This window comes from Camelina sativa, chromosome 1 (genome assembly GCF_030686135.1).
Source record: "Camelina sativa cultivar CO46 ecotype springtype chromosome 1, ASM3068613v1".
NCBI lineage: Eukaryota > Viridiplantae > Streptophyta > Magnoliopsida > Brassicales > Brassicaceae > Camelina > Camelina sativa.
Genome location: NC_141880.1, coordinates 2,218,093 through 2,245,706, shown reverse-complemented (window position 1 = coordinate 2,245,706; position 27,614 = coordinate 2,218,093). Strand labels below are relative to the sequence as shown.

The 27,614-nt window shown below is 36.6% G+C and overlaps 9 protein-coding genes across 13 annotated transcripts; 7 read left to right on the top strand and 2 right to left on the bottom strand.

Moving 5' to 3' along the window:
* The first annotated feature begins 62 nt into the window (after positions 1-62).
* LOC104719483 (protein trichome birefringence-like 10) lies at positions 63-3,314 on the top strand. Of its 4 annotated transcripts, none has more exons than XM_010437517.3 (4): positions 63-1,062; positions 1,923-2,312; positions 2,394-2,552; positions 2,685-3,314. In XM_010437517.3, the coding sequence occupies exons 1-4, from the start codon at positions 587-589 to the stop codon at positions 3,076-3,078; spliced, it is 1,419 nt and encodes a 472-aa protein (XP_010435819.1). In that variant the 5' UTR covers positions 63-586; the 3' UTR covers positions 3,079-3,314. The 4 variants fall into 4 exon arrangements, with proteins under 4 accessions (XP_010435819.1, XP_010435750.1, XP_087323577.1 ...); XM_010437448.3 differs by having other exon boundaries at positions 76-1,062; positions 2,394-2,561; XM_087467451.1 differs by having other exon boundaries at positions 114-1,781.
* Positions 3,315-4,667: 1,353 nt separating this feature from the next.
* Positions 4,668-5,384, bottom strand: LOC147949478 (uncharacterized). The gene has a single exon (XM_087463540.1). It carries the CDS (start codon positions 5,382-5,384, stop codon positions 4,668-4,670), a length of 717 nt encoding a protein of 238 aa, XP_087319666.1.
* A 3,339-nt stretch (positions 5,385-8,723) lies between these two features.
* LOC147949477 (uncharacterized) lies at positions 8,724-9,841 on the top strand. Its single transcript, XM_087467352.1, has 2 exons — positions 8,724-9,268; positions 9,363-9,841. Exons 1-2 carry the CDS (start codon positions 9,125-9,127, stop codon positions 9,681-9,683), a joined length of 465 nt encoding a protein of 154 aa, XP_087323478.1. The 5' UTR covers positions 8,724-9,124; the 3' UTR covers positions 9,684-9,841.
* A 667-nt stretch (positions 9,842-10,508) lies between these two features.
* Positions 10,509-13,081, top strand: LOC104719332 (3-dehydrosphinganine reductase TSC10A). Of its 2 annotated transcripts, XM_087467259.1 has the most exons (4): positions 10,509-11,475; positions 11,653-11,800; positions 12,357-12,651; positions 12,759-13,081. In XM_087467259.1, coding segments are annotated over exons 1-4 (1,038 nt in total). In that variant the 5' UTR covers positions 10,509-10,881; the 3' UTR covers positions 12,760-13,081. The 2 variants fall into 2 exon arrangements, with proteins under 2 accessions (XP_087323385.1, XP_087323339.1); XM_087467213.1 differs by lacking the exon at positions 12,759-13,081 and having other exon boundaries at positions 10,569-11,475; positions 12,357-12,652.
* A 226-nt stretch (positions 13,082-13,307) lies between these two features.
* On the top strand, positions 13,308-14,976 carry LOC104744768 (peroxiredoxin-2F, mitochondrial). Its single transcript, XM_010487788.3, has 5 exons — positions 13,308-13,731; positions 13,826-13,855; positions 13,939-14,097; positions 14,470-14,564; positions 14,661-14,976. Exons 1-5 carry the CDS (start codon positions 13,516-13,518, stop codon positions 14,764-14,766), a joined length of 606 nt encoding a protein of 201 aa, XP_010486090.1. The 5' UTR covers positions 13,308-13,515; the 3' UTR covers positions 14,767-14,976.
* Positions 14,977-15,356: 380 nt separating this feature from the next.
* On the bottom strand, positions 15,357-17,270 carry LOC147949476 (bidirectional sugar transporter SWEET8-like). The gene is made up of 6 exons (XM_087467161.1): positions 17,163-17,270; positions 16,690-16,726; positions 16,242-16,467; positions 15,973-16,131; positions 15,755-15,859; positions 15,357-15,625 (listed from the first exon to the last, which is right to left on the bottom strand). Exons 1-6 carry the CDS (start codon positions 17,203-17,205, stop codon positions 15,485-15,487), a joined length of 711 nt encoding a protein of 236 aa, XP_087323287.1. The 5' UTR covers positions 17,206-17,270; the 3' UTR covers positions 15,357-15,484.
* Positions 17,271-17,782: 512 nt separating this feature from the next.
* On the top strand, positions 17,783-19,324 carry LOC104719169 (Ribosomal protein L12/ ATP-dependent Clp protease adaptor protein ClpS family protein). The gene is made up of 2 exons (XM_010437061.2): positions 17,783-17,900; positions 18,442-19,324. The coding sequence occupies exon 2, from the start codon at positions 18,563-18,565 to the stop codon at positions 19,127-19,129; it is 567 nt and encodes a 188-aa protein (XP_010435363.1). The 5' UTR covers positions 17,783-17,900; positions 18,442-18,562; the 3' UTR covers positions 19,130-19,324.
* Positions 19,325-19,586: 262 nt separating this feature from the next.
* Positions 19,587-20,799, top strand: LOC104719082 (putative GPI-anchored protein At3g06035). The gene is made up of 2 exons (XM_010436962.3): positions 19,587-19,870; positions 20,208-20,799. Exons 1-2 carry the CDS (start codon positions 19,792-19,794, stop codon positions 20,738-20,740), a joined length of 612 nt encoding a protein of 203 aa, XP_010435264.2. The 5' UTR covers positions 19,587-19,791; the 3' UTR covers positions 20,741-20,799.
* A 104-nt stretch (positions 20,800-20,903) lies between these two features.
* On the top strand, positions 20,904-25,304 carry NP3 (NPK1-related protein kinase 3). The gene is made up of 17 exons (XM_010436858.3): positions 20,904-21,605; positions 21,700-21,741; positions 21,846-21,911; positions 22,001-22,111; positions 22,200-22,280; positions 22,348-22,425; positions 22,518-22,600; positions 22,743-22,827; positions 22,933-23,033; positions 23,170-23,209; positions 23,329-23,388; positions 23,457-23,503; positions 23,595-23,817; positions 23,905-24,132; positions 24,490-24,788; positions 24,885-24,946; positions 25,035-25,304. Exons 1-17 carry the CDS (start codon positions 21,306-21,308, stop codon positions 25,094-25,096), a joined length of 1,968 nt encoding a protein of 655 aa, XP_010435160.2. The 5' UTR covers positions 20,904-21,305; the 3' UTR covers positions 25,097-25,304.
* The last annotated feature ends 2,310 nt before the right edge of the window (positions 25,305-27,614 follow it).

The window sequence follows — 27,614 nt, the reverse complement described above, 5'->3', positions numbered from 1 at the left end:
TTTTGATTAAATTTCACAAATAAAGAGGAATTAATTGGACCCATAATTCAAAAAAAACCTCCACGATTCTCAACCAATCGTCACTACTCATCTCTCTCTCTCTTTCTCTCTTTGTGCGGATGTGAACACAAAAAGACAACAAGAGAAAAGTTGAGAGTTTTCTTTTGGGTTTTTGGCTTTGTCTGGATTCGAACCGAATCGTCGTTCATTGTGTTCTCTCTCTTGTTGTTGTTGCCAAACTATACTTTCTCTCTTCGTCTTCTTCTTCTTCTTCTGTCTGAAATAAAAATCTCAACTTTATTTCGATTTTTTTTTTTTTCCATTGGAAAGTGTTTCCTCGTTTCCTTGACACATGTTTTTCGCATCAATCATTCTTCATAATTGTATACTCCATTAGAAAAAAGAAACGAAACTGACCAACCAAGCAAAGCTCCTCCTCTTCCATTAACAATCCTCTACTTGCTTCATCTTCATTCGCTATGATTATTATTATTCCCCTCTTCTTTACTTTCCCAATTTCTTGAATTCTCCACTCAAAGACAAAACCTTTTTTCGAGATTTCTTATAGAGATTATTAAAACTTGAGATGTCTATAAACGCAAACGTTGAAGAAAACGGAGGAGCAAAGCCTATCTGTGAAGCTTTGAAGAGATTCAAAAGGTCGAGGCTTGTGTTCGAGCCTTCTTTAGGAGTTTTGGGTTTTTTCTTGGTCGGGCTATGTTTGGTTTGCAGTTTTTTCTACTTTGATTACAGAAGCGTTCCTAAAAGCTATGGCCTTTCTGATAAATCAGACAGATTCGTCTGGCTCAAACTTGAAACCAGCAGTAACAACAACACCAGGAACAGTAGTAGTAATAGTTCCAAGAGAGTTGGGTTTATGGAAGAGAGTGGCGATGGGTGTGATGTGTTCGATGGGGATTGGGTTTGGGACGAGTCTTATCCGTTGTACCAATCCAAAGATTGCAGATTTCTCGATGAAGGGTTTAAGTGTAGTGACTTTGGACGGTCCGATTTGTTCTATACTCAGTGGCGATGGCAACCTAGACACTGTAATTTGCCCAGGTATATGTTTCTTTTAATTCAAAGTTTCCTCTGTTCTTCTGCCACTTGGTGCTCTTTAATTGCGTATCCGTGACTACGAATCAAATTGTTTCTCTTTGTTGTAGTAGTTCATGTTTGTTCTCTTATAAGAACTTAGATTTTGAACAGTGAAGGGAGATTTTGGTTTGAGATTTCCAAATCAAACCATAGTGTGTGTGTTGTTATTACAAGGGAGATATTGTTTTGTTTGTAGATTTTATGTAATCTTTGTGGTCTATGGAGAGAAGAGAAGTCAGCTTCTTTTTAAGTTTTGTTGCTTTCAGCTTTGATGTCGTTTTCTATGGTCTCTTCTCCTCCAGTTGTCCGCAAGTTACGGCTTAGGATAAGCACAATCTCGTGAAACTTGGTCATCATATTTTTGCTATTAAAGCCAATCGCTTTTTTTGTTCTCTTCTCTTGGTTTGATCTTTTTAATATGGTCCCTTCTTCTTCTTCTTCTTCTTCTTCTTCTTCTTCTTCTATTTCCCCACTCACATCAAACAGCTTTGCCTTCGCCAATCAATGTGTGTGATCCTTATCTTATAAAGGCTACTGTATTATCTGAACCCGTGAGTTAAATTAGATTTTTTGGAAAAGGATTGGTTGCTAGAGAACATGTATGCGCAATAGTTTGTCCGTTTTCTTCATGAGCCATGAACTAATATGTTAAGGATTTGAGTTCCCACCGAGATCAAGAAAAGGTTTGACACTTGTTTTGTGTAATAGTTTTAGTAAAGGGCTCTGAAAAGCAACTTATACTCGAACTCTTATGAATTTCAGTTCTGTCTTTGAAAATAGTACTTAGCTGACTCTATTTTGAATTTTATGTAAAAATGAACCAGATTTGATGCAAAACTAATGCTAGAGAAACTTCGGGACAAGAGGCTAGTGTTTGTTGGAGATTCGATAGGAAGAAACCAGTGGGAGTCTCTTCTTTGTCTACTGTCTTCTGCAGTCAAGAACGAGAGCTTGATTTATGAAATAAACGGAAGTCCAATCACAAAGCACAAAGGTTTCTTGGTGTTCAAATTCGAGGAGTACAATTGCACAGTGGAATACTACAGGTCTCCATTTTTGGTTCCCCAAAGCAGACCACCTATTGGATCACCAGGGAAGGTTAAGACAACTTTGAAACTTGATACTATGGATTGGACTTCAAGCAAATGGAGAGATGCTGACATTTTAGTGCTCAATACTGGTCATTGGTGGAACGACGGCAAAACTACTAGAACGTAAGTTCCATGTCTCATTTATAATAATCACTTGTCTGCTTTTTGTTCCAATGAACAAATCTTGAATGGTGTTACTAACAGGGGATGTTACTTTCAAGAAGGAGTTAAAGTGAAACTAAAGATGTATGTAGATGATGCGTATAAGCGAGCTCTGAACACCGTTGTGAAATGGATACAAACCGAGGTTGACTCAAACAAAACTCAAGTCTTCTTTCGCACTTTCGCCCCCGTGCATTTCAGGTTTGTCCGGTATTACTTTTAACTTCTTGATTAAGATTCAATCGCATGTAGTAGTCAGTTGCTTGATTAAGTCTAGGATGTAGAATCTTTCTGCATTTAGTTTGAACTCGTCTGTGTCATTGTATGAAACAGGGGAGGAGATTGGAAAACAGGAGGAACATGTCACATGGAGACATTGCCTGAGATTAGAACCTCGTTAGTTTCTTCAGAGACATGGGAACAGTTAAAGATCCTTGGAGATGTGTTGTCACGTTACTCAAACAGATCAGAGACTGTTAAAATGAAAGTGCTAAACATAACGGCAATGGCTTCTCAAAGAAAAGATGGTCACCCTTCGCTCTACTATCTCGGTTCGCATGGTCCTGCACCACTTCATCGCCAAGACTGTAGCCACTGGTGCCTTCCTGGTGTTCCTGACACGTGGAATGAGCTCTTCTATGCGTTGTTTATGAAACAAGACGCTGCTTCTTCTTCGTCTAGAAGAGTCGAAGAAGCGACTAGTACAGGAAATGTTACAATGTCATGACACCGGACAGAACAAGGCAACAACAAGCTCTTGTTTCTTCTTCTTCAGTTAGCATTTTTATGAAGATGCTGAGCTCAAAGATCGAAAAGGGTTTGAGATTTTTTTGATCAAGTGATTAGATTAATTGGGTGGGGGATATGTAATTAGGTGGATATTCTTAATCTATGGTTGTAAAGATAAAACATTTCAAATTATTTTCCGAAAGTTAATACATATAAAGATTGAGAGACCAAAAATAATAATTAGGTGGATAATGTTAATCTATGGTTATTTTACCAAAAACAATAGAAGTGACTGAAAAAAAAAATTAAAAAAAAAATGACAAATATATATATTTTTAGTTTTGGGCCGAACCCAAGAACTGTAAATTTCACAGGATCACAGAAATCTTTAAAGTCTTTTTTGGTTGGTCTGTTGCTTTTTTACATGATTTGGTTTTGAGAAGATGTGAACCGATTACAAGAACTAAAGAACAAAGATGGATACTGTCTGGAACATGCTGATATGTGTCTGAGAGGTACGAGAGTTAACTGGTGCACGTATATGGGCATGTCTGGCCACTTCCAGTTGTTGAACAAAAGGTATTTTCTTTTACGTGCAGACATAGAAAAAGTGACTTGCATATGTGTTTGTATCTAAAAGCTAGATCAAGCAACTTTATTGAGATTGGAACAATTACGTTTCGGAAGTTGCATTTTTTCACCTTTTATTTAGGAAACCATTAAAATGATCACAGTAATTTACAACGACGAAATTCATAATAGCATTTATCAACCAAACTAAAATAGTAACATAATAGCATCGAACCAAATTTGACAAACTTTTATTAAAATATTATTTTATATATATGTTTGTTCCCTCTTTACTGCCAAAAGAATTGTGAATTAAACCACACAACTTAAATCGATCGTTAACTATTATTCCAAGTACGAGACATGGATACCACTTCAACCACACGATCTTCCACCGGCTCAGTACGTACTCTTGCACCAAAAAAGATTGTTTGCTGTCTCTCATTAATGCACCAAAGTCTTTTTAGGGATAAGTTTGTAGGTTTGTTATTCCGTATAAATTAGAAATCATATAAAGCCTTTTGAGTGTATCGAGTCATTATTATTCATAAAAGACAAGTCGGTGAGGCTAAAAACTCCCAAGTCGGTGATCGTGACATGACATGAGCCCCTTAGAAAGAAGCTCGTGAGAGAATCTGTGACTGTAATTTATCTCAGTGATTCTCTACTCAAATACTTTACTTTATTCAATTTTTGGTCACTTGGTGATCATGGAGTAAACTTGTAAATATAAAAACTTGTTCAACTTGGATCTGAATTTTGGTTTACCTCGGTCAAAATGATAGTTGGTTTATCCTCTTTTTTTTTTTTGACAATCAAACCCCATATACAAAGTTATCGGAGATGACTTTTTTCGAAAGAGAGTCAATTAGGTTCCGACGAGCTTACATGGGAAAAACAAAAACCTCGTGCTCTTGCACATTTCGCAAGTTTATCGGCACGGATATTATCCTCTCGAAGAATATATCTAATAATAAAGTTAACAAATCTATCTCTGAAATGAATAAAATTCTTCAATTATGATGAGAAGGTCGGCCAATCTTCAATATTAGACGTCATTGTTAGGAGGTCTAAGCAATCCGTAGCAAAGAGAGCTTTATCTAAGTTCAAGGCCAGAAGACACTCCATAGCCCAAACAAGGGTGTCTAACTCCGCATGTAAGGGGGATAGGCTTCTACGCGAACCTTTAAGCCCCATGTGCAAGAATTTAGCTCCAAAAGAAGCAATCCAGCCGTGTCCACTCCTATCCACCTCTGCGTGCCAAGATCCCGCTTCTACTAACCCTGATGGTATGTCTCTATTATTTGCTCTTCTCCAAACTTCTTCTTCTTGGATGGCTTTCTCTAGAGTATCTTGCGGAGATTCAGATATATTTTCAAAAACTGTCTTTTTTCTTGCCTTCCAAATGTACCACATCATCCAAGGGAACGTCCTCAAGTTTTGATCACTTGCACCAAAGTCTCTACCACGCCCATATAGAAAATCGAGGTTGCTATATAGAGAAGATGAAGGGAACATCATAGGATGGGAAGGGATTGTCGATAAGGCCCATACTGGACGTGCAGGGGGGCATTCAAATAACATATGATTTATAGTTTCCTCCTCCGCTCCACATCTAGGACAGTCTTTAACTCTACCAATATGGCGATAATGCAGGCGTTGACATGTAGCCAAGCACCCAGTCACACATTGCCACACGAAATGCTTAAGCTTCGTGATGTTTTTAACTTCCATGCTTGCGCCTAGAGTATTGTAACACTTGGCTCCTGAAAAGGGAGGTCGCAAACAGGGCGAGAGATAGCTCTCGCGACTTCGTACCCAGACTTAACGGTATAATTCCCAGACTTTGTTAAGGTCCAAGAATAACCGTCCCTTGAGGCAATTAAGCTTGGTTTGATTCCCAAAATAAGGGCAATTTCTTTCGGGGGGAAAAGTTCCCAAAGACGCTCCAGTTTCCACCTTTTTGTATTAAAATCGATCAAGGTGTTAACACATATCAAAGGATTTCTCTCAATATTTAATCCTTGTGGCGGCCGCGCAGGAGTATATGAGATCCACGGTTCAGTCCAGATGCACGTGTTGAACCCCGAAGTTATGGTCTTACGGATTCCATACGAGAGAACATGTTTTGCCGCCAACATGCTCCTCCAACCATATGAAGGTCGATTGGATACTTGTATCTCTAATGGAATACAATATCGAAAGTATCTCCCTTTGAGAACTCGACTCAGGAGAGAATCTGGATATCTCAGCAATCTCCATAGCTGTTTTGCCAAAAGAGCAAGATTAAATTCTTCTAGTGTTCGGAAGCCTAGCCCACCTTCAGAAAGTTTAGTACACATCTTCTCCCATGAGATACAGTGTAGTCCTCTATTATATGTCCTATTGCTCCACCAAAAATCAGCAATCGCACTAGTTAGTTTTGAACATATAGCTTATGGTAAAAGAAAACACGACATTACATATGTCGGAATTGCTTGTGCCACTGATGTTATCAGGACTTTTTTGCCTCCCTTGGATAGGGATTTTGAAGTCCATAAGTTCACCCTCTTATGAAGTCTATCCCTTACGAATGCAAAGACTTGTGCTTTTGACCCATGAATCTTCTCAGGGAGACCCAAGTATGTTCCCATGCCTCCTTCTTGTGATATTCAAACAATAGATTTGATCTCTTGTCGTACATGGGACGGGACCTCGGTTCCAAACATGATGGAAGATTTAGAGAAGTTTATTTCTTGTCCGGACGCCTCGCCATAAAAGCGGATTATATCGATAATTTCCTTGCATTGCTGAGGATCAGCTTTACAGAAGAATAAACTATCGTCTGCAAAGAGTAAGTGGGAAACCCGTGGGCTTGCATTCGAGATACGTAAACCCTGAATCTTCCCCTCTCTTTCGGCATTCATAATCTGAGCGATTAAGGCCTCTGTACAAAGAATAAATAGATATGGAGAGATCGGGTCCCCTTGACGAATCCCACGTGTTGGCCTAATCCGTCCCTTGGGCTCCCATTGATCAAAATGCGGTAGGAGACGGAAGTGATGCATTGCATTATCCAACCCACCCATTTTTGATCAAATCCCATTTTTTCCATCAAAGCTCTTAGAAAATTTCATTCCACCCTATCATAAGCTTTACTCATGTTCGTCTTAATTGCCATAAATTTCTTACGGTTTGCCCGGTTAGAACGAAGGGCGTGGAAGTTTTCTTGAGCGATGAGAATATTATTCGTGATTAATCTTCCTGACACAAAGGCAGATTAGGTTTCAGATATAAGATCTGGTAAAAACCTCTTGAGACGTAAGCTCAGAATTTTTGAGTTCACCTTATAGCTCACGTTACACAAGCTAATAGGGCGAAATTTTGACATTTCCCTAGATCGTTATCCTTTCGGGATTAAACATATATTTGTCTCATTTAGCTTGCCATCAAAAATTCCAGAGCTAAAGAAATTCCTCACCATTTTAGTGAGATCGCCTTTTATGGTTTCCCAAAATTTTTGAAAAAACAAAGCAGTCATCCCATCCAATCCTGGAGCCTTTCCCGTACGCGTAAGGTGGGGTAGATAGAGTAGCTTATCTTCTAAAGCTTGCAAGTTATCCTGTAAAGCTTGCAAGTTCGAAGCGTACGCGTAGGGTCGGGTATATAGAGTAGCTTATCTTTACAAAACCTTGTGGTCTTCTATTATTTGCCCTATAAATATTTATGTGGGTGTAAATGATGAAAACACGTACCCAAATTCGGATAAGTTTCTCTTTGTTGTATTATTATACGATTTATACTTACAATTATATTGATAAATAACCGTAGTACAATGATAATCACTTGTTAATTGGTTATCTCATATATCAATTAGCAAACATATTCTCACTTTATTACTGATTTAAGAGATTAATTAGTCTAGATTCTAAAATAAAAATTAGAAAAGGGAACTATTTAATATGTTTAAAGTATATATATTATATCGTGAGAGAATAGCAGTGTGTAAATATTATAGAAATGGAGAACAAACTTATAAGATCTTGACTTGGAGTCGCACTTCCACAAAAGAGTATCTACAAAACTCCAACTAAATAAAATCTTGGAGATAGATTCTTCTTTGTTTTCTTCTTTCTCCCCTATCTATAAAATCCATATTCCTAGCTAATGTCCACTTCAAATGCGGCTCACCGGTGAATGTCCAGATTACTAATTTTGTTACTTGACCAACTACATTGATTCAATTCACCAACTACTCAAGCATCACATTATGATATACTCTATTAATCTTAGAGTCATTTAAATTAACAGGTTTAGATTAACAAAAAAGATCGAATGAATCAACGTTTCGACAACCGACATGTTTATATTAGGTCAATGATATTCGTTGAAGCGAGGTTGAACATATTTTCTTCTTCACGAGGCTAACAACGAAAAATCAACGTATTTCCTTCAAAAGCCAAATAATGGTTCCGACTTTATTCTCCTAACATGTTGAATGTCGATAAATAGTTAAACATATGAAATGTGACCCCACGGTTCCATATAGTTTGGTATATGCATAGGTCACCCATCGTGGACATGTGCCCCGTTTTTTACTTTATGGATGTAAATGCAAATTACTGTAAAATAAAAGTTAAAACTAATATGTACCATGCATAATTTTTTAGATTATTTTTTATTTCACAGTGATTATTTTTATTTTCTTATTTTTCTTAAATAAGTGAACTTCTTTCTTACTTGCACTTGAAACAAATGATTTTAATGATAATTTCATAAATGATCATATCATACGTGTAATTTTTTTTATGATTATATGATTATTAACTCCCATATAATATATCTTTTTACTTTTTCTTTTATGGTATTGAGTATTGACTATAAGAAAGTCATTGGATAAGGTAGTTAGGCATTCCATCTTTAGTGGAGACTATTGAAACTAAGAAATTTGAGCTACACAAGGAAACGAATTTTGTTTTAGGAAGAGATGATGAGAGTGAGAGGGGTGGGGTTTTGTGGATGAGATATAATAAAGTTATTTATGTGTAATGAAGAAAAAAATAAATTGGGATAGATATATATATATATATATATATATATATATATATATATATATATATGGGTGTTTTGTTCTTGTTGTGAGTTGTGAGCTTTTGATTTAATATCTTTCTTTATAAGATTTGCAAGTAGTAGATACAACATCATTGCACAAAACCTTCCTTCGTGATCCATTTGTGTGTAGGGACTTACTTTTGCCAGGTTAGATTACATTTCTCCAATCTTTTACTTTGGCCCCACTCTCCCACATGCACCTCTCTCTCTCTCTCTCTCTCTCTCTCTCTCTCTCTCTCTCTCTCTTCTAAACCCCAATCTCATTGCCTATATATGCCACTCTTTGAACATTCCCCCTCCACTTGTAACCATTTTTTTTTTAAATACCTCTTTTCTACATACAACAAAAGGCTAATTAAGAGACTAGTTAAGGCATAGATATAATGGCCATGGAAGTGGCTGTGGAGCTGGGGCTTGAGCTTGATGATGATGTCTTCTTTGCAGACATAAGCAAGCAACTCAATCTCTTAATCACAGATGAAGATGAACAAAACCCTATATCACTTTCCTCGGGTGTCTCTTTCCAGGTTTGTCCAAATTTTAACTCTTCTCTCTTTCTCTCTCTCCTCTATTTCTCTTGATTAGTGATTAACCGTGATGTTGATTATTGAAATCAAACAGGGTTTGTTCAGAGGGAACTACCAAACACCAGCAACACCATATATGATGTACAATGAGCAGATCAATTACAACGTAAGAGAGAGCAAAGGAACAGGAGTGTTCATCCCACAATGTTCTCAGCCAAGTTGGAAACAGAATCATCCTCATCAGAAGAAGCAAGGGAGATTTGGTTCCTTCAACCCCAAGCAACAGTTTCCTCACCATGTTCATGACAGCAATCCTACAACTCTCAACAAAAACAACCAAGAAAGCATCACCTTTCATCATGCTTCTACTAACCAAAGAAGAACCTACAGAGATGCTGCATCTCTCTTCACTTAGTCAAACAAGATTCGAAGACATGGATTTGTGTCATTAATTCATAAATATATATAATTGATTAATATTGATATTTATAGATTTTGTGATGTTTGTAAAATCAGCAAATAATAAGAAAGTAATCATCAATCTAAAGGGATTTGGTGTGATTTATTCAACAACCGACAGAGATTAATAGGCTCACTCTTATCATATTATAACTTTCTCTAATCATTTTAAATTAAATGAGAAGAAAAAAAAAACCAATGGAATTACTTCCTAAACGATCATATCATCATCAATGGAGTAAAATGAACCTTGATCATGACAAGTCTCATGTGAGATTGGAAAATCTTGCATGTCAGGTCTAGAACCAATCAATCTCTTTGGGACCTCACATTTACTGAGTTTCAGTTATGTTGGCAACAATGCTTGAATAGACAAAAGTCAGATCTAAAGAGGAAAAAGACTGTCATAGAACTCACACCCACATGCCTACATGCCCATCACTCACCTCTTTTTTTTCTTTTTTTCTTTCTCCTTTGAATCAATTTTCTTTATTTTAATATGGTGATTTTTATTAAACAAACATGGAAACATATGTAATATTCTTTTCATTTTATCCTTTTTAATGAAAACATCACAATTTAGACATTTATATGGTGCAGAGCTGTATGTTTTCTGTCAGCTAGCTGTATTTTCTTAATTAGTTTTAAATGTCTAATAAGATCAAGATTAACCACCCATAAATGAAAGTATTAAACTCAAAAATCTGTTCCTTTACAAGTTGCACAGTTTGAACACAGATCTTTTTTAAGTCTTAACACAAGTAGTCACGTAGCGACACATACTCTTGTGAATTGTTTTAGAAAAGAAATTTCATATAATTTCACAAAAAGATAAAATAATTTTCTATGTATCTCTTTCATAAAATGTGTAAATATAATTTCACAAAGAGAAAATAAGTTTCTATGTATCTCTTTCATAAAATGTATAGTATTTTTGTCTAAATTTCCTATACAACATAGAAAGTGATTAGTGTCAATTGTTTTATTTTTTAGTTACATCATTATCAACCAAAGTTGTTAAACAAAACAAATTTACCATCTCTACACGTAGAAATTCAAACCGCCGGTTTAGATAAAAATCATTAAACCGATTGATTGGTTTAAATAGAAATCGTTAAACCGATTTTTTTGGTTTAGTTGGTTTTGTTTCTCCAATGATGATTGATGAGTTGACGGAGCTTCACATCGCCGAGAGCTTCTTCACGAGATCCATGGCGGCGATCGATTCTCTCTTCCTTCTCTTCCTCATTCCTCTCATCCCACTCTCTCTTCTCGCTATCTTAGCTCTAATCGTACGTCCTCGCCCAATTAAGATCCCTATCAAGTCCCGTCACGTCTTTATCACCGGTGGATCTAGCGGCATTGGTCTTGCCTTAGCCCAACGCGCCGCTTCAGAGGGCGCACGCGTCTCAATCCTCGCCAGATCCGCCGCAAAGCTCGAGGAGGCTAAGAAATCGATCCAGCTCGCTACTGGCGTAGAAGTCGCCACGTTCTCTGCCGACGTTCGCGATTACGACGCTGTATCGAAGGCGATTGATGAATCGGGGCCGATCGATGTGTTGGTTGTTAACCAAGGTGTGTTTACGGCGACGGAGCTGGTGGAACATAGTCCAGAGGATGTCAAGTTCACGATCGATGTCAATCTTGTTGGGAGCTTCAATGTGATTAAGGCTGCTTTGCCTGCAATGAAAGCAAGGAAAGATCGTGGACCTGCCTCCATCACTCTCGTCTCCTCTCAAGCTGGTCAGGTTCGTCTCTTAAATTTCCCACCTTTAGGGATTTAAAAGTCTATCCTGGTGATTGTAGTTAAATTGGAAGCTGATGGTAAAAGTAGCTAAATCAAATCCTTAAAGTAACTTTGTGTAAGAGCAATCATGTGGACCTCATGTAAATGCAGTTTCATAGATGTTTTTACAATTTTACAGGTGGGTATCTATGGTTATACTGCATATTCAGCAAGCAAGTTTGGACTTCAAGGTTTAGCGCAAGCATTGCAACAAGAAGTTATTGCTGATGACATTCATGTCACTCTTATTTTTCCTCCTGACACTGATACACCAGGATTTGAAGAAGGTAAGAAAACGATATCAGAAGCTTTTTTTGGATTCATTATGGATGCATAGAGTAGATAGATATCTAAGTATATATAACACGTGAAGGGGGCTAGAATTAGGTACTGCTACTTAATACTAAGGTCTAAGGCAATTAAATGCATATAAGAGTTGGAGGACAGGTTACTACATAAGATTGTATCATATGGTTGGGAGATGAGTAGACATAAACTATTATTGAGCTAGTTAGATCAAAGTTGTGCTCTTATCTGGTCTGAATAATTGTATACCTTATCAAAATTGCCAGCTAGGAGGTACTGATAGTGATGTGTTAAGTACTGGATACTGACTATGATAGCGTTTAGAATGAAGTCTCTGCGTAAATGTGTACTGTGGTATGTGTGATACTGTATAGAAGAGAATAATGGGATGTTGCTATCTTTCATAACAGACTTCTTTTTGTCTCTTTGAGAATTAAGTAAACAACTATGAACTAATGCTCTGAGTTCCTTGGTTCATATTATGAAGTTGAAGATCATGATATGAGAGTATTTGATTTTTCTGATGTGCTCTCTCAGAACAAAAGAGCAGACCTGAAGTCACATCCATAATAGCTGCATCCTCTGGTTCAATGAAAACAGAAGAAGTAGCCAGAAAAGCTATGGATGGCATAAAAGCAGGAAATTTCACTGTCTCATGCAACTTTGAGGGATTCTTACTGTCTCTGGCGACAACCGGCATGTCCCCTCAAAGATCATGTTGGCTTGCTTTTCTTGAAGTTATAACCGCAGGGCCTATAAGATTAGTTGCTCTCTTCTTTCAATGGGATTGGTATAAAGCCATTGAAAAATGGAGCAAAACCAAAACCAAATAGTAAGTTTCTAACGCCTTTAAGTAGTTCGTTTTGTCATCAAACATAATTTCCTCTTACTAGACTGCTATATCACTATTCCAATTTTGCTTGTCTTTTGTAATTTCAGAGAGTCCGACAAGTTTATTGAAGTGTTTTTGGGGGAAGCTTAAACATTGACGAGTACTTAAAACCTTCTTCTTAAATTGAAGTATCTCAATCAACTACCACGGCAGCTAGTCGATTATACCAATTCAGAATATCTACATTGCTGATAGTAACTCGTCAAGATTCATGACGCCAAGTGCTCCGAGTAGCTCTGTATCGCCGGTCTTTCAGCAAATTGCTTTTTTTTTTTTTGGTAGAGAAATCAAAGAACTCATTTGAATGTATTTTTTACTTGGTAAAGAAGAGAATGTTTTTTCAGAATATACAGATCACATGTTTGGATAATCCCTTCTTACAACGTCACACTCTCAGAGACATTTGGTCTCCTTTCCTTCTAACAGTTGAATCTTTTGCTTTGAGATTGAGAACGTCAATGGAGTTCTCTCTTCTCAGACGTTCAACTACACCTCGGACAAGTTAGCCACTTTTACTAGAACTTTGAGGTGTCGTTTTGGTTTTAGTCGATGTGGGATGAATTGATTAGCTTAGTTTTGGTTTTTTAGGTCGATGTGGGATAAAATTAATTAGCGACCTCTTCTTCTAGTCGATACTACAACCGCCACACACGAATGTTGTAACAGAATCTCACTTTAAAACAACATGCAGTTTGATTCGACTGTTACAAAACGGCAAGAGGTTTTCTTCAGAAAGGTCTGAGCAGTCGATACTCTTCAGTCTTGAGGAGGTTTGTCTGACTCGTTCTCATTATTCTTTTGGCGATGGCGATGTCAATTCTAAAGCTCAGGAATTTATCGGGTCTAAGATCGGCCGCAAATAGTGCCCGGATCGGAGTTTACTCGAGGGGTTTCTCAAAGCTCGCGGAGGGCACTGACATAACCTCGGCGGCGCCTGGTGTTTCTCTCCAGAAAGCTCGCAGCTGGGACGAAGGCGTTTCCTCTAAATTCTCCACCACACCTTTATCAGATATCTTCAAGGTTCGATCTAATCTTTCTTTCCTAACCATTTTTGATTCAGATGGGTACTTCAATTTCCTGACATAACTTTTGTGTGTGTTTGGTTTGGTTACAGGGGAAGAAAGTTGTCATCTTTGGACTCCCTGTAAGAGAAATTTTCTATCTTTTCATCTTCTATTTTTATGTCTTGATCATGCTTGTGAGTTCTGATTCGTTTTCTGTGTTCAGGGGGCTTACACGGGTGTTTGTTCACAGCAGCATGTCCCTAGCTACAAGAGCCATATTGATAAGTTTAAAGCCAAAGGCATTGATTCTGTCATATGTGTCTCTGTTAATGATCCTTATGCTATCAATGGTTGGGCAGAGAAGATTGGTGCTAAAGATGCAGTAAGTTCCTAGCTTTGTTCTTCGACATTAGCCTGATCTGGTGTGTGTGTGTGTAGTGCCTGCTGGTTTGGTTCTTTGCCTTGAGAAAACTTGATTTTGTATCTTCGGTTCATTCATGGCTTTGTTGTCTTAAGATTTTGAGTGGTGAACGTCATGATATCAATCTACCTCTTATAGATTGGACTATAGTACTCTAATATTGTCTATGGTCTCAATATTACATTCACATGATTAGAAGGATCTTCTTTCATTGGAAACTTCATACTTGATATTGACTAGCTTTACAAGAGATTTTTATGTTTATGTTCGGATAGTGTTACATGCTAGCACAAATGACTTAGAATTTGATGCTCTTGAACGTTGTCATATCAGATTGAGTTTTATGGGGATTTTGATGGGAAATTCCACAAAAGCTTGGGGCTTGACAAGGATCTCTCTGCTGCATTGCTCGGGCCTCGGTCTGAGAGGTAAAACCACTGCAAAGTCCACTTTTAGTAATTTTTTTTGTTTCCCTGAACCATTGATCTAAGAGATTGGTTGGCCTTTGTGATGTCTATGTTCAGATGGTCAGCTTATGTAGAAGACGGTAAGGTTAAGGCGGTGAACGTGGAAGAAGCACCGTCTGACTTCAAGGTTTCGGGGGCAGAAGTCATCTTAGGACAAATCTAAAATAGTATTTCGATGAGTTTTTGTTTCTTCTGAGTTGCAACTGCTAATAAGTTTGATCCGAACATGAAGGATCATACCAAGTAACAGCGTTACTTTTCTTTTTGTTTTCCACAGTGTCAGTTTTAATAAAAATTATGTCTTTATATTTCTCACCAAAATGTAAATCTGGATCATAATAAAGTATAAGCCAATATGATGATGTCGTCAAAATTGTGAGCGCAAGTTTAGAGAAACATAAATGGTTTAGGGATATGACTTTACTTGTCGCCATTGTTAACATAAAGTTTGGCCTGAGACAGTGATATCCCAACTTGTTTAAGATGATTCTGGAACCGGAAAAGCAAAGGAGAAGTTTGTTGTGAAGCTGGTCAAGTTTGAAGCAGATGCAAGGAGGAAAGTGGTATTTGCATGGGCCAAGGTGAGAACATTGATGAGCTTGGCCCTGGCATAATCGATGGATATTCTGGAGAATGCCTCGTCCGTGAGTACACAAAGGTGTAAGCTAACGAAATCATGACAAAGGTCAAAAGCTGCCGGTGGAGTCGCTGTTATGGATTCGTTTTAGTATATGAAGCTTAATTAAAACATTAATCCTCCTTAAAACCGTTTCTTAATTATCTTTTAAAATTGGTGATCTCTCTAGCTGAATGACATAACAAGACAGAAAAACTAAATCCACAAAACCAAAACTTCTAACTGTGTAGGATCCAGACACCAATTAAACTTCACACATTCGCAGTTGGGGTACAACAACCCGATCTGTCTCTTTGGACCCAGTGGCATATTCGTCGGGTTCAATTACCAATTTGCAGAACACTAATTGAGAAGCACACAACAACATTCCAAAAACACTGCTTATCTGTCCCATCAAAGCAAACAAATTGAAACAAAACGTTACAATTCAAAACATTCTACACATGAAAAATCAACCAATTAATATATACATAGTATTCAAGTATTCAAGGAAAAAGTAAAAAAGAATACTTACAAGGACGTGGATATCAAATTTGTAGATCAAAGAATAAGCAGTCCAAATTCCATCTTTGATCAAACTAGCCAAGGACAACCAAACGGGTGCGTATTCGTAGTATCTCTATTGTATCACCCATAAAAATAATTTAATCAAAACCCATAATTAGTTAATAATTTATCCATCAAATGAGAGAGAGAGAGAGAGAGAGAGAGAGAGAGAGAGAGAGAGCATACCGTCAAAATTATAACATCTATAATTGTGGTGAGCACGTTGCAAAAAACACCAATGAATGTATGTCGAAATGATAAAGTTTCAGCTCCAAAAATAGAATAACAAGAGAAAAATGCCACAATAGGAATCCCAAACAAAACCATAAAAAGAGTGTCCCGCCTCTGTGCATCAACATCCACATCATCAGAGAAAATTATAGGCAATATATATATATATATATATATACAAAAGATGATGAAAGATTAATTTAAACATTAAAGATGAAACATACTCGTTCTCGTTCATTGCCGCCGCAGTAGATCAAAAAGCTAACCAGGTAGATAACTTCGATTATGGAACCGATGCCATTACTAATGGTGACGAGGATGCCATCCTTGTGGAAAAGAGGGAGACCATACAAAACCCACAAACTATATTTCATCAACAACCCTACATGACGTTCATGAGGTGCATAATCCTCCACTGATTTCGTCTTGTATATCTGTATAAACCTTGGCCTGTGTATATATACAAATGTTTATTACTCTAACTACAATTTAATCTTTATCTAGATATGTGAAAGATAATCTTAATCAGTGGCAAGCTAGAGAAGATATAGAATTCAAAATTACAAAACGTTCCTAATATAAAAAAACATACATACGCAGACGATATTGTACATGTGAAAAGAAAAAGAACAAAAAAAAAGAAAAAAGAAGAAGAAGAACAAAGATAATTACATTCTTGTGAGGGAGACCAAAGAGGAAATAACAGTCCCTGCATTAGGCGAGAGGAAACAAATTTTATCAGTAACATAGCTATGTCGAACTTGTGCTAATTTTTTACATAGCTTTTTTTTGTTTTGTTTCTTAAGGTCTCAACGTCATTAGAATTCATACTGTGTGACAGACAACGGATAAGGAGGGTTATTATTCACTGATGAGAGCACAAGAATTTCCAACCAGGCATCTATGTATATATATATATATGTGTGTACGCATGCAAAAATCATTAATTGCAAAAGAAGAATCTTCATATTAAACGCATAGCTTTTTTCGCTGGAACAATTTGCAACCTCGTTTGGCTTCCGTTCCAGGGAATATATGCATGCAATTGAAAAACATAGTACTATACATACATATATTTATTTATTTTGTTTATCAATAAATATATTTGTTGTAATTAGAGAGAGAGAGAGAAAAGCATATCGTACCAATAATTCCCATGATAATACGAACTACTTTAGCGTTAGCCATTGTGAAATCGATGGAATTGGTGAAGTAGACGAAAACTAGAGCAAAAGAAAGCTTATGGAGAGAGCTAGTGCAAGTTTATTGGTGTATTATTATATATATATATATATATATATATGTAAACCACAATTTGGCTCCTGGTAAAAAATAAATTGACTTTTTTTATTTATTTGATAAGATGTGAATAATATTACTTAAAGGAATTGAGGTTATCTAAACCCTTCATTATGAATTTGTACAACCTTTATCGTAGGATTAGATCATTTTTCAAAATTGGTGTTTCCACAAAATATTTCATGATTTAGTTTTTAATCCTCAGAATATATTTTTTTTGGTAGATGATAAGACTGTAATTGGGGCTTAATAATAACTCAAGATATTACAGATAGGTAGATATAAATTCTAGTTGTCAAAAAGAATAATATATATATAAATTCTAATACGCACAAATTAAATATAATGATTTCACTCTTATCTTAAAAAACGATAAAATTAGCAATATTTATTACTTTGGAAAATTTGTTGAGGAGATCCTTATTGGGCTTAACCCATTATGAAGAAGTAATTTAGGGCCCAAGAGGAGTGTTGTTGTTTCACCCTAAACCCTGTCTCTCGTGGTGGTGACTCATCTCCGTCTCTCACTGCACCAAAATCATCAACCCCAGAGCCGGCGAAGCTTGCCGTTCGCGCCGCCGGAGGTAAGCTATTTCCTTCTTTCTTATCTTCTTCTCCGGTTTTAGATATATGATTCATGAGATCCCATTGTTTGATTTCGGAACTTTGATAAACTCGCGAACTTGCTAGGATTTTTTTTTTTTTTTTTTTTTTTTTATCTTCGGGATTTGTTTCTCTGTTCAATGATTTGTTTTTAGGTTGTAAGTAATTATCCTTTAGACTATCGAATCTGATACAAATGTGTAAAATTAAACTAATTTTGGGGCTCGTAGTGCCGCCATTGACTCTGAAATCGATCTTATGAATCTCTAACATCATCCTTTCTAGTTCACCATTTTGCTTCACTGAACTTTGTGAGATAATGCATTTCATCATGCAAAGAAGAACACTTTTGAATCTTAACTGATACGATACAAATTGTGTTCTTGAGATTGTTATGTAGTTAAGTACTAGTTCCATCAGATAGTTGCTGTGGATTGGCCGAAACTAGACAGCTATTTTGATCTCTTTCAATCAATTAGTAGTTCGCAAGCTAAAGTTATTGTATTTTTGTTTGCAACACAGGAGAGTTTTACTGTTGCTGTCTTGTGAAGGTTTTGAGGAGACAAAGTACACTTTGTGTTGGTCACATGAAATGATCTTTGGTTGATAGTTTGTATGATAGCAGAGGAATATATATATAGTCATGAAGCTAATTTCACTTGTCAGAAACGTTCGTTCTCGCCAGTGTCAACCGGGTGTAATCTGGTCTGTGCAAGTGCGTTGCTTGCAGCAAGACTCTGTTTCCAAAGCTAAACCCAAGAAATACAAATACCCATCAGTTTATGATCCTTATGGTCCTAGACCCGAGCCTTCAAACAAAATCGTGGAGTTAGCTGAGCGTATAGCTGCATTATCTCCAGAAGAACGGCAACAAATTGGACCAGCACTCAATGAACACTTGAGGCTTCCAAAACAACAGATGATTTCATCGGAGGGTTTGAGTCTAGGAGCAAATCAAGATGCTGGAGCCGGGAAAGCAGAGGAGAAGAAAGAGAAGACGGCTTTCGACGTGAAGTTGGAGAAGTTTAATGCATCTGATAAGATCAAAGTGATAAAAGAAGTTAGAGCATTCACGAGTTTGGGTCTGAAGGAGGCGAAAGAGCTTGTTGAGAAAGTCCCGTCTGTTCTCAAACAAGGCGTGACAAAGGAAGAAGCTAATGAAATCATTGCCAAGATCAAAGCTGTAGGTGGAGTCGCAGTTATGGAGTGAGTGACAACTTGAGACTTCAATTGCTTCTGTTTGATTTGCTTTTTGGTACTTGTGATCACATCTTGGTACTTACGGTAGATGTTTTGTAATAACAAATCAGTTAGTCATTGAGTTTTCAAAAAACTTCACTCAATTTCAAATTTCAACTTTGTATTTTGCAAGTGACTTTCTATGAGCTGCGGCCAATTTTTTTTACTTTCCTGCAGTAAATTTGATTTCCTCGCAATTTGCTTTTGTGGATGAACTTCTAAAACAAAACTTAGAATTTGGTTTAGTTTTCTAAATTTGATCACATTTTGGTTTATCCAAATTGAAGATCTCTATTCTCTAACATGAAGTAGAAACTTGGTCAATGATAGCCTTTTGCAATGGCCTTGCTCTTATGTGGAAAACAAGGCTACAATGGCTAGTCTGGTGACCCTGGTCCAATCCTTATATCAGAAACGATACCGTATAGGATGAGAGGGGGACCAAGGGAATTAGTTAATAATGCCTTTAATGGTCGGTACAGCGTCAAAATCTAGCTGACAAGAAAAGCAGAACAGAATCAAACAACTCTTATTTAAGAGTAAAAGCTAAGTAACCATTTCTCTCACTCTTCTTTATCAATAATAAATATAAGTAGGCCAATATCACTAGAGAAACTCTAGAAACCTCTTTCAATGGCGATTCACAAGCTTCCACTTCTTCTCTTTCTATCCATCATCCTCTTCCTCAATCGCCCTGTTCTTGGCGACACCGGTAACTTCTTCTCTTTCTTTCTCTGTTCCATTATTTGAAGTAAATCTATGTTCTTGAAACTTTTTTCTCTCTCTCTTGCTATTCTCTGATTGGTGTTTTGTTTAGGTTCTTTAGATCTGGTCTGAAAATCTCTTAGTATCTGTTCATTTCACTTCATTTAGAAGGTTTTGCATAGATCTCAAACATGAAAAAGTTAATACTTGTTAATAAAGGGTAATACTTTTCTCTCAAGTGTATTGATCTGCTTTCCAAAGAACAAGAATTTTACTTAAGATTGTGAATATGTTCCTGCAAATTATATAGACTTAAACCAGAGTCTTTTTATGGGATTGCGCAGATGAAGAGGACATACTTCTCACAGGCATCAACAGCTACAGAACAACACAGAATCTAACAGTCTTCAGCAAGAACGAAAACGCAGAGTGTCTAGCCGACGAAATCGCAGACCAATTCAAGAACAAACCTTGCACCAACGACACTGGCTCATTCACAGTACCAGGCACCGAGCCACAGTTCGCAAACTACCCTAAGATGCTATCCAAATGCCACTTAAACGTCACTGACACAAGAGACGGCATGGTGATGCCCGCATGTGTTCCTCGCTTAGAATCAAGCCTCGTCCTCACAAACTTCACAAAGACGCAATACTCGTTGGGTTTGAACGATTCCAAGTATACAGGGATTGGTATTAGTAAAGAAGATAATTGGATCGTTGTGGTTCTCACAACCAACACACCTGAAGGAAGCTATTCTACAGATACAGATACAAAACATGATGATGATGATGATTCAAATGGCTTCACTGTTAGCGTTAGTCTCGTTAATTATTTGCTAGTCTTCATGTTTTCCTTTTGTTTCTTCCTCTATTGAGATATGTCTCAAAACACTTTTCCTTAAAAGACTAATCTCAAGAATAAATTCTCTTATTACGTCTGATCTTTCACTTCAGGTTTTAACAAAAATTTAATAACTCTATAGTAACAAGAAAACTACAAATTTTTATTGGTTGCATTGGGGAACAGATATTTTAAACTTTTTTTTTTTTTTGTTGGAATAGATATTTTTAACTGAAGGCATGTGATGTGATGATATTATATTGTCGGTAGAGGAAGACAACGACCGACAACATAATATGGAAATTTTTGACACGTGCGTAACTTTACGCTAAGGGCCCAATAAGAAGGCCCATTAAAGAATGGGGTTATTTTTTTGTGAGGGTTTCAATGGGAAAAACGCCAGAAACAAACAGTCTCTCTCTCTCTCTCAGACTCAGAGAGCCTTTAATTTTGAAAAACAGATCGAGTTTTCTCTTTCCCTCCTCTCCTCCTCGAACTTTCCCTTTACACACATCACGAAGAAGAAGAGGAAGAAGCAATGATTAATCTTCACTGATCTCTCTACTGCGTATTCACCGTCGGGTCACTAGGAAAAAAAAATGCAGGATATTCTCGGATCGGTTCGGCGATCCTTGGTTTTCCGGTCTTCTTTAGCCGGAGACGATGGTAGCGGCGGCGGAGGTCTTAGTGGATTCGTCGGGAAGATTAACTCCAGTATCCGTAGCTCTCGTATTGGTCTCTTCGCGAAGCCGCCTCCTGGACTTCCTGCTCCTAGAAAGGAAGAAGAACCGCCGTCGTCGATTCGGTGGAGGAAAGGGGAATTAATTGGTTGCGGTGCTTTTGGGAGGGTTTACATGGGAATGAACCTCGATTCCGGCGAGCTTCTTGCAGTTAAACAAGTGGGTTTTTCAATTTCTTTGTTCTAATTACCTTCAATTGCTTTTTAATTTTATGATCTGTTCTGCTGATTCGCGATTTTTTTTTGGAATATAGGTTTTAATCGCTCCTAGCAGTGCTTCAAAGGAGAAGACTCAGGTGAGAGTTACGGCGAAATTTCCCATTTTTTTTTTGTTTCATAAACTCTGTTCTCAATTTGGTAAAGTGGTTGAGGAACTATTATTTTTTGGGGTCTTTCATAGGATCACATCCGAGAGCTTGAGGAAGAAGTACAACTTCTTAAGAACCTTTCACATCCAAACATTGTTGTGAGTAGGCGAATCCATTTAGTTCTTTTTATTTACAGTTGATTGTCTTGCATTCTTCTCACTATTTATCTTGTTGTTTTTGTTTCCAGAGATACTTGGGTACTGTAAGAGAGAGTGATTCCTTGAATATTTTGATGGAATTTGTTCCTGGTGGATCAATCTCTTCTTTGTTGGAAAAGTTTGGATCTTTTCCTGAGCCTGTAAGTTTCTGACTACACCTGTTGCTAAGTTCTTGTGTTTGAGCATCACAGGTGATGAATGTTGTGTTTGTTGAACCTTTCTGAACAGGTAATTATTATGTACACTAAGCAAATTTTGCTTGGTCTGGAGTATCTTCACAAGAATGGGATCATGCATAGAGATATTAAGGTACTTTTTCCAACATGTGAATGTGTCTGTGGTTGATTCCTCTCTAATTTTTGCCACATTCTCCTAGGGGGCAAATATTTTGGTCGATAACAAAGGGTGCATCAGACTCGCAGATTTTGGTGCTTCCAAGAAAGTTGTAGAGCTAGTATGATTGCGCTTCTCTTTCTCTTCAGTCATATTTCAATATGTTGCCTCTTCTCTTCTTCACTCTCAAACTTGTCATTGTTATGCTTCTAGGCTACAGTCAATGGTGCCAAATCAATGAAGGGGACGCCCTATTGGATGGCTCCTGAGGTCATTCTTCAGACTGGTCATAGCTTGTAAGTATTTCTAGAATACCCTACTAGTTATCATCTTCTCCTCATCTCCTACTTTCTTTTATCTTATAGCTTTTTTGAAGATGATCGATTATACATGTTCTGGGTTGTGGGAATGGGTTCTCATCTATAATTCCCTGTGTAGCTCTGCTGATATATGGAGTGTTGGGTGCACTGTGATTGAGATGGCTACGGGGAAGCCTCCCTGGAGTGAGCAGTATCAGCAGCAGGTAAACAGATTCACTGGGTGAAGGACACTTTCCAATATTGTTGATGCATATGAAACTGCCTTTTACTTTAGAAACCTAAGAAGAACTAGAAATTTTTTCATCCAGTTTGCCGCTGTCCTTCATATTGGTAGAACAAAAGCTCATCCTCCAATTCCAGAAGACCTCTCACCAGAGGCTAAAGACTTTCTATTGAAATGCTTGCACAAGTAAGTACACATCTTACTTCCTCTATTGTCTTTTATATAGAGATAGCTCCTGTACAGACCGATGTCCACCTTTCTTTCTATTTCAAGAGAGCATCTATATCTGTTTTCTTATTGATAAGATAAATTATATTTGCAGAGAACCAAGCTTGAGACTCTCTGCATCCGAATTGCTTCAGGTATTGTAAATCTTATATCTTCCTTTATTTCTCACAATTGTGAAAGGGTCCTTACTCTCAAGGCACAATACTACTTATTATTGTTGCTTATAGTGCTAACAGCTGCTTAACATTTGCAGCACCCGTTTGTCACTGGAGAGCGCCAGGAATCTTATCCAGCTTACAGTAATTCTCTAACGGTTAGTACATTATGCAGTAAACTTTGTTCTTGTTCTTCAACCTTCTGACCCCCTCCCCTATATATCAGGAATGTGGAAACCCAATAGCCACTCAAGGAATGAATGTTAGGAGTTCGTAAGTTTTCCTTTGCAGCTCTAGTTTCTATATTGTTATGATCCATGATTTTGATCTCTTGATTCTTATTTTACTTCCTCTATTGTTACAGAATAAACTCGTTGATCCGGAGGTCAACCTGTTCAGGCTTAAAGGATGTCTGTGAACTAGGAAGCTTGAGGAGTTCCAATATATACACACAGAAGTCAAATAACTCAAGATATTGTTTGGGAGATGGAGACTCTGATGACCTTTGTCAGACCGACATGGATGATCTCTGCAACATTGAATCAGTCAGAACTAATGTTTTTTCACAGTCCACTGATTTAAACAAGGTAATATATCTATTCTTCTGATTTTCAAACATATCTGTTGATTGCAGTTATACTGACAGTGGGAAGGAACTTTTTTATTTTCAACAGAGTTTTAATCCCATGAGTGATTCGACGGATAACTGGTCTTGCAAGTTTGATGAAAGCCCAGAAGTGATGAGAAGCAAATCTAACATGCTTTCTTACCAAGCTGCTGAACTCAAATCTGGGGTTCCATGTGATGAGGAAACCAGCTTAACATTTGCTGGTGGCTCTTCCGTTGCAGAGGAAGATTATAAAGCCACAGAGTTGAAAATAAAATCATTTTTGGATGAGAAGGTAAGGCCTCTTTGTAGTTAATACTTTATACTGTGCATGATTCATGTTTTATAAGAGTCATTTGCTAAACTTAGACTTAAAAGACCTGCAACAGGAAATTTTGAAATTTTTTAAGCTACTAAACTTTGTTAATGTTGAACATATGCACATAGCGACATTGGACTCTGGTTTTCATGCTTGGTGTGGTATATGCTTTCCCTTTTTAATTCTTTAATACTCATAATCATCTCCTTTGCAACTCTGGCTCTTCTTTGCTTAGTCTACCTGGAATTTTTAGATGCATCTCTGCTAACGAAATGAGATTTTGTGATGATATCTGAATATTCGTCACTTGTTTTTTTTGTCTGTTGTGTCAAGGCTCACGATTTGAAAAAGTTGCAGACCCCTCTGCTCGAAGAATTCCACAATGCTATGAATCCAGGAATACCCCAAGGTGCACGTGGAGACATAAATAGCTTCAAGTTACCAAACCTACCAACTATAAGCAAGTCACCTAAACGACTTCCGAGTAGACGACTCTCAGCAATCAGTGATGCTATGCTAAGCCCGCTCAAAAGCTCCAAACGTACACTGAACACAAGCAGAGTTATGCAACCAGGAACAGAACCAAGCCAAGTCAGCGAGTCGACCAAGAAGGGAGTAACTAGTAGCCGTTGGTGAGTTAGCTCGTGCTGAAGTTACTAAATGTTTGAAAGCCTGAATTTGGGCTGTTTTGTTGGTGCTGATGTTTCCTTCTTTGAATTCATCCTCAGTTTTTCAGAGATACGGCGGAAGTGGGAAGAAGAACTCTATGAAGAGCTTGAGAGGCATCGAGGCAAGTGTTTTTTCTTTAATCCTAGAAACATTTGAAGCAGATGTCTTGGATTTGAAACATTGTTTACTTATTGTAAAACGCTGTGCAGAGAATATGCGACATACTGGTGGAGGAGGGAAGACTCCATTATCATCAGCCCACAAAGGATAGTGAACTGCTAAGAGAAGAACTGTATGTTTTCTTTCTTACGTTATCCCAAAAGATTGTTCTTGCTTTTTTTTTTTTCTTTTTTTTTTTTGTTGGTGGGGTAATTTTCATCACTAGTATTTGATATGTGTAGATAGTTCGTAAACGGCTCATAGTACTATTATTCGTGTTATATTATACATATCTTAAATCTGACTTGAAGTACTATCAACCCTCTAGAATTGTGTCGTTGTTCGATTATTCAATGGTTATTTTGTTTTAAGTAAAAAAACTAGTATAGTTACTTACCCAATGACATTTTAGTGATTTTATGACATTAGACATGCATATCACTGACCGAAGTGAATAGTTAGGTTCAAGAATAATAAATTGATATCCGTGATTCAGTTTGCTATCTATAATGTGCTATTTTAAGTTGATGTCGTTTGTTCTGTAAATTACTTGAAAAAAAAATAGATTTGTTTAGTCATGATCAAATTTGAAAACAAATCACTTTTAAAAAAAATTGTGTTGAAATTTGAACAAGCAATTTCCAAGAACGCAGCATGAAACTTTGGACCCAGGAATAAGAGGAAGGAAATGTGTCGGGAGACTATATAGAAGAAGTGAAACACTCACTTTTGAGAGAAAAAATAATTTTCTAAGTTGCATTGTTACAGATTTTTAAAAGATTACACAAACAAATTATAATCGTCTCTCCTCCGACGTAACGTGTCCATTGTTTGCCTCTCTTCTCCTTTACATGATCAATCAGTCAATCACTCACCAAAAAAAAAAAAAAAGATAAAAGAAGAAAATAAACCAAAGTGTTTGTTGATTCAAAATTTTGGTTGAATAATATTATAGTGTTTGGTTGGACCGTTGGAGGATGAGCAAAACTGAAAGAAAGAAAAAAAGAAGAGAAACATGAAGATCTTCTTGATTGCTCTTTCATATCTATTAATAATCAAACTTAAGATTTTGTGCTTTCCGCTTTTTTCAGTGTTTGGACCGTTTTTGATTGAAGTCTTGATTGTACCATATATATGTATAGTAGATACACATACACTTATAAATACCCAAAATAAAAAAGAATCGAGAAGGACATGTGAATTTTTCGGTTTTGTGTACGTTCTCGACAAGTCCATATCTAATGATACGAGAGATATAGAGAGCGAGAGAATCCCTTTTCCGTCACTTTTTTTTTTATTATCTTTTCTGTTGATTTATATTACACAATCTTCTCTGTAATAAGTAGGACACAAAGTTCAAATAGTTTTTCCAATCAAATGAACAAATCCAAATATAAGTAGACATAATTAAGGTTCATATTACGACAGAGATGAAAGGTTAAAAAGAAGAGGAATTGGCTAAAACTATACAGTAGTTTCGTATTTATGCTAACAGTGCTATTAGTTCTAATAATTAAATTTCATGAAAGAAATGTTATACAAAAACTGTATTAGTTTCTCTCATAAAATAAAAGTTACAATATACATTTATTTGTATATTAGTGAGAAATGTAAAGCTAGATTTCATAGACTAACATAAATATATTAATTTATGCAAATATATCATATTAGAAAATAAATAAAAATTAATGCAAATATATATGAAGTATTTATTCATAGAAGCTACCAAATGCTATTAATTCACGTGGACATAGTCTCACATAACATAACTCAAAACTTTGAAACTTTGAAATCTGATTGGGTCCTACGGATTTTGCAATGCATTATCCAAAATCATTTCACTAAATTATAAAGCACAAAAAAAAAGGCACTAGTGTATGCGTTGTGATGGATGCTTTTTTTTTGGTTTCATTTAAAAAGAAAAAAAAAAACACTTTTGATATTCGTGTCAAAAAATTATAATCTCCTGACTTCTTGTGGGAGGGACCTCTTTCGTTTAATTTGTATGTTCCTTCCTCCTAATCATTATAAGTTTATAACTATATATATGTATAAAATGAAGATGAACGTCATTAAACCATGCACACGTTTCTAATTTATATACCAAACAATTAAGTTAGGACAAGAGTCGACCAATAGAGTTGCTACGATTTGCTTGTGTCGCCATGTTGCACTACGACGCGGGCCCGGAACCAACGGAAAATATATATATACAAATGAAATGATGAAAATATCTTCAAATATGACGCGATGAGAAACTTTCAGTCTAAAATAATTTATGAAAATGTGATGATATGAGCTGTTGATAAAAAAAAAAAAAAGTGATATATATGAGCTAATTCTAGTTAATTTTAATTTTCTTGGACACCAAACTTTCATTTCTCCGAGCTAGCAATATAAAAAATGTATAAATATACTCCAAATTTGATTAGAGATATTATAAAATCTATTTCGGATTTGTGTTGGAATGTTTATGTCAATGAAGAGACTGCCATATTCTGCTTATGCGATCAAACGAGTGGTAGTATTTTGACTTTGCAATCCATAATCGAAATATAAATGCAGATCTTATACGTCCAGGTTTTTGCGATTACAATAACATTTTAGTGGATTTACAAAGGACAAATAAA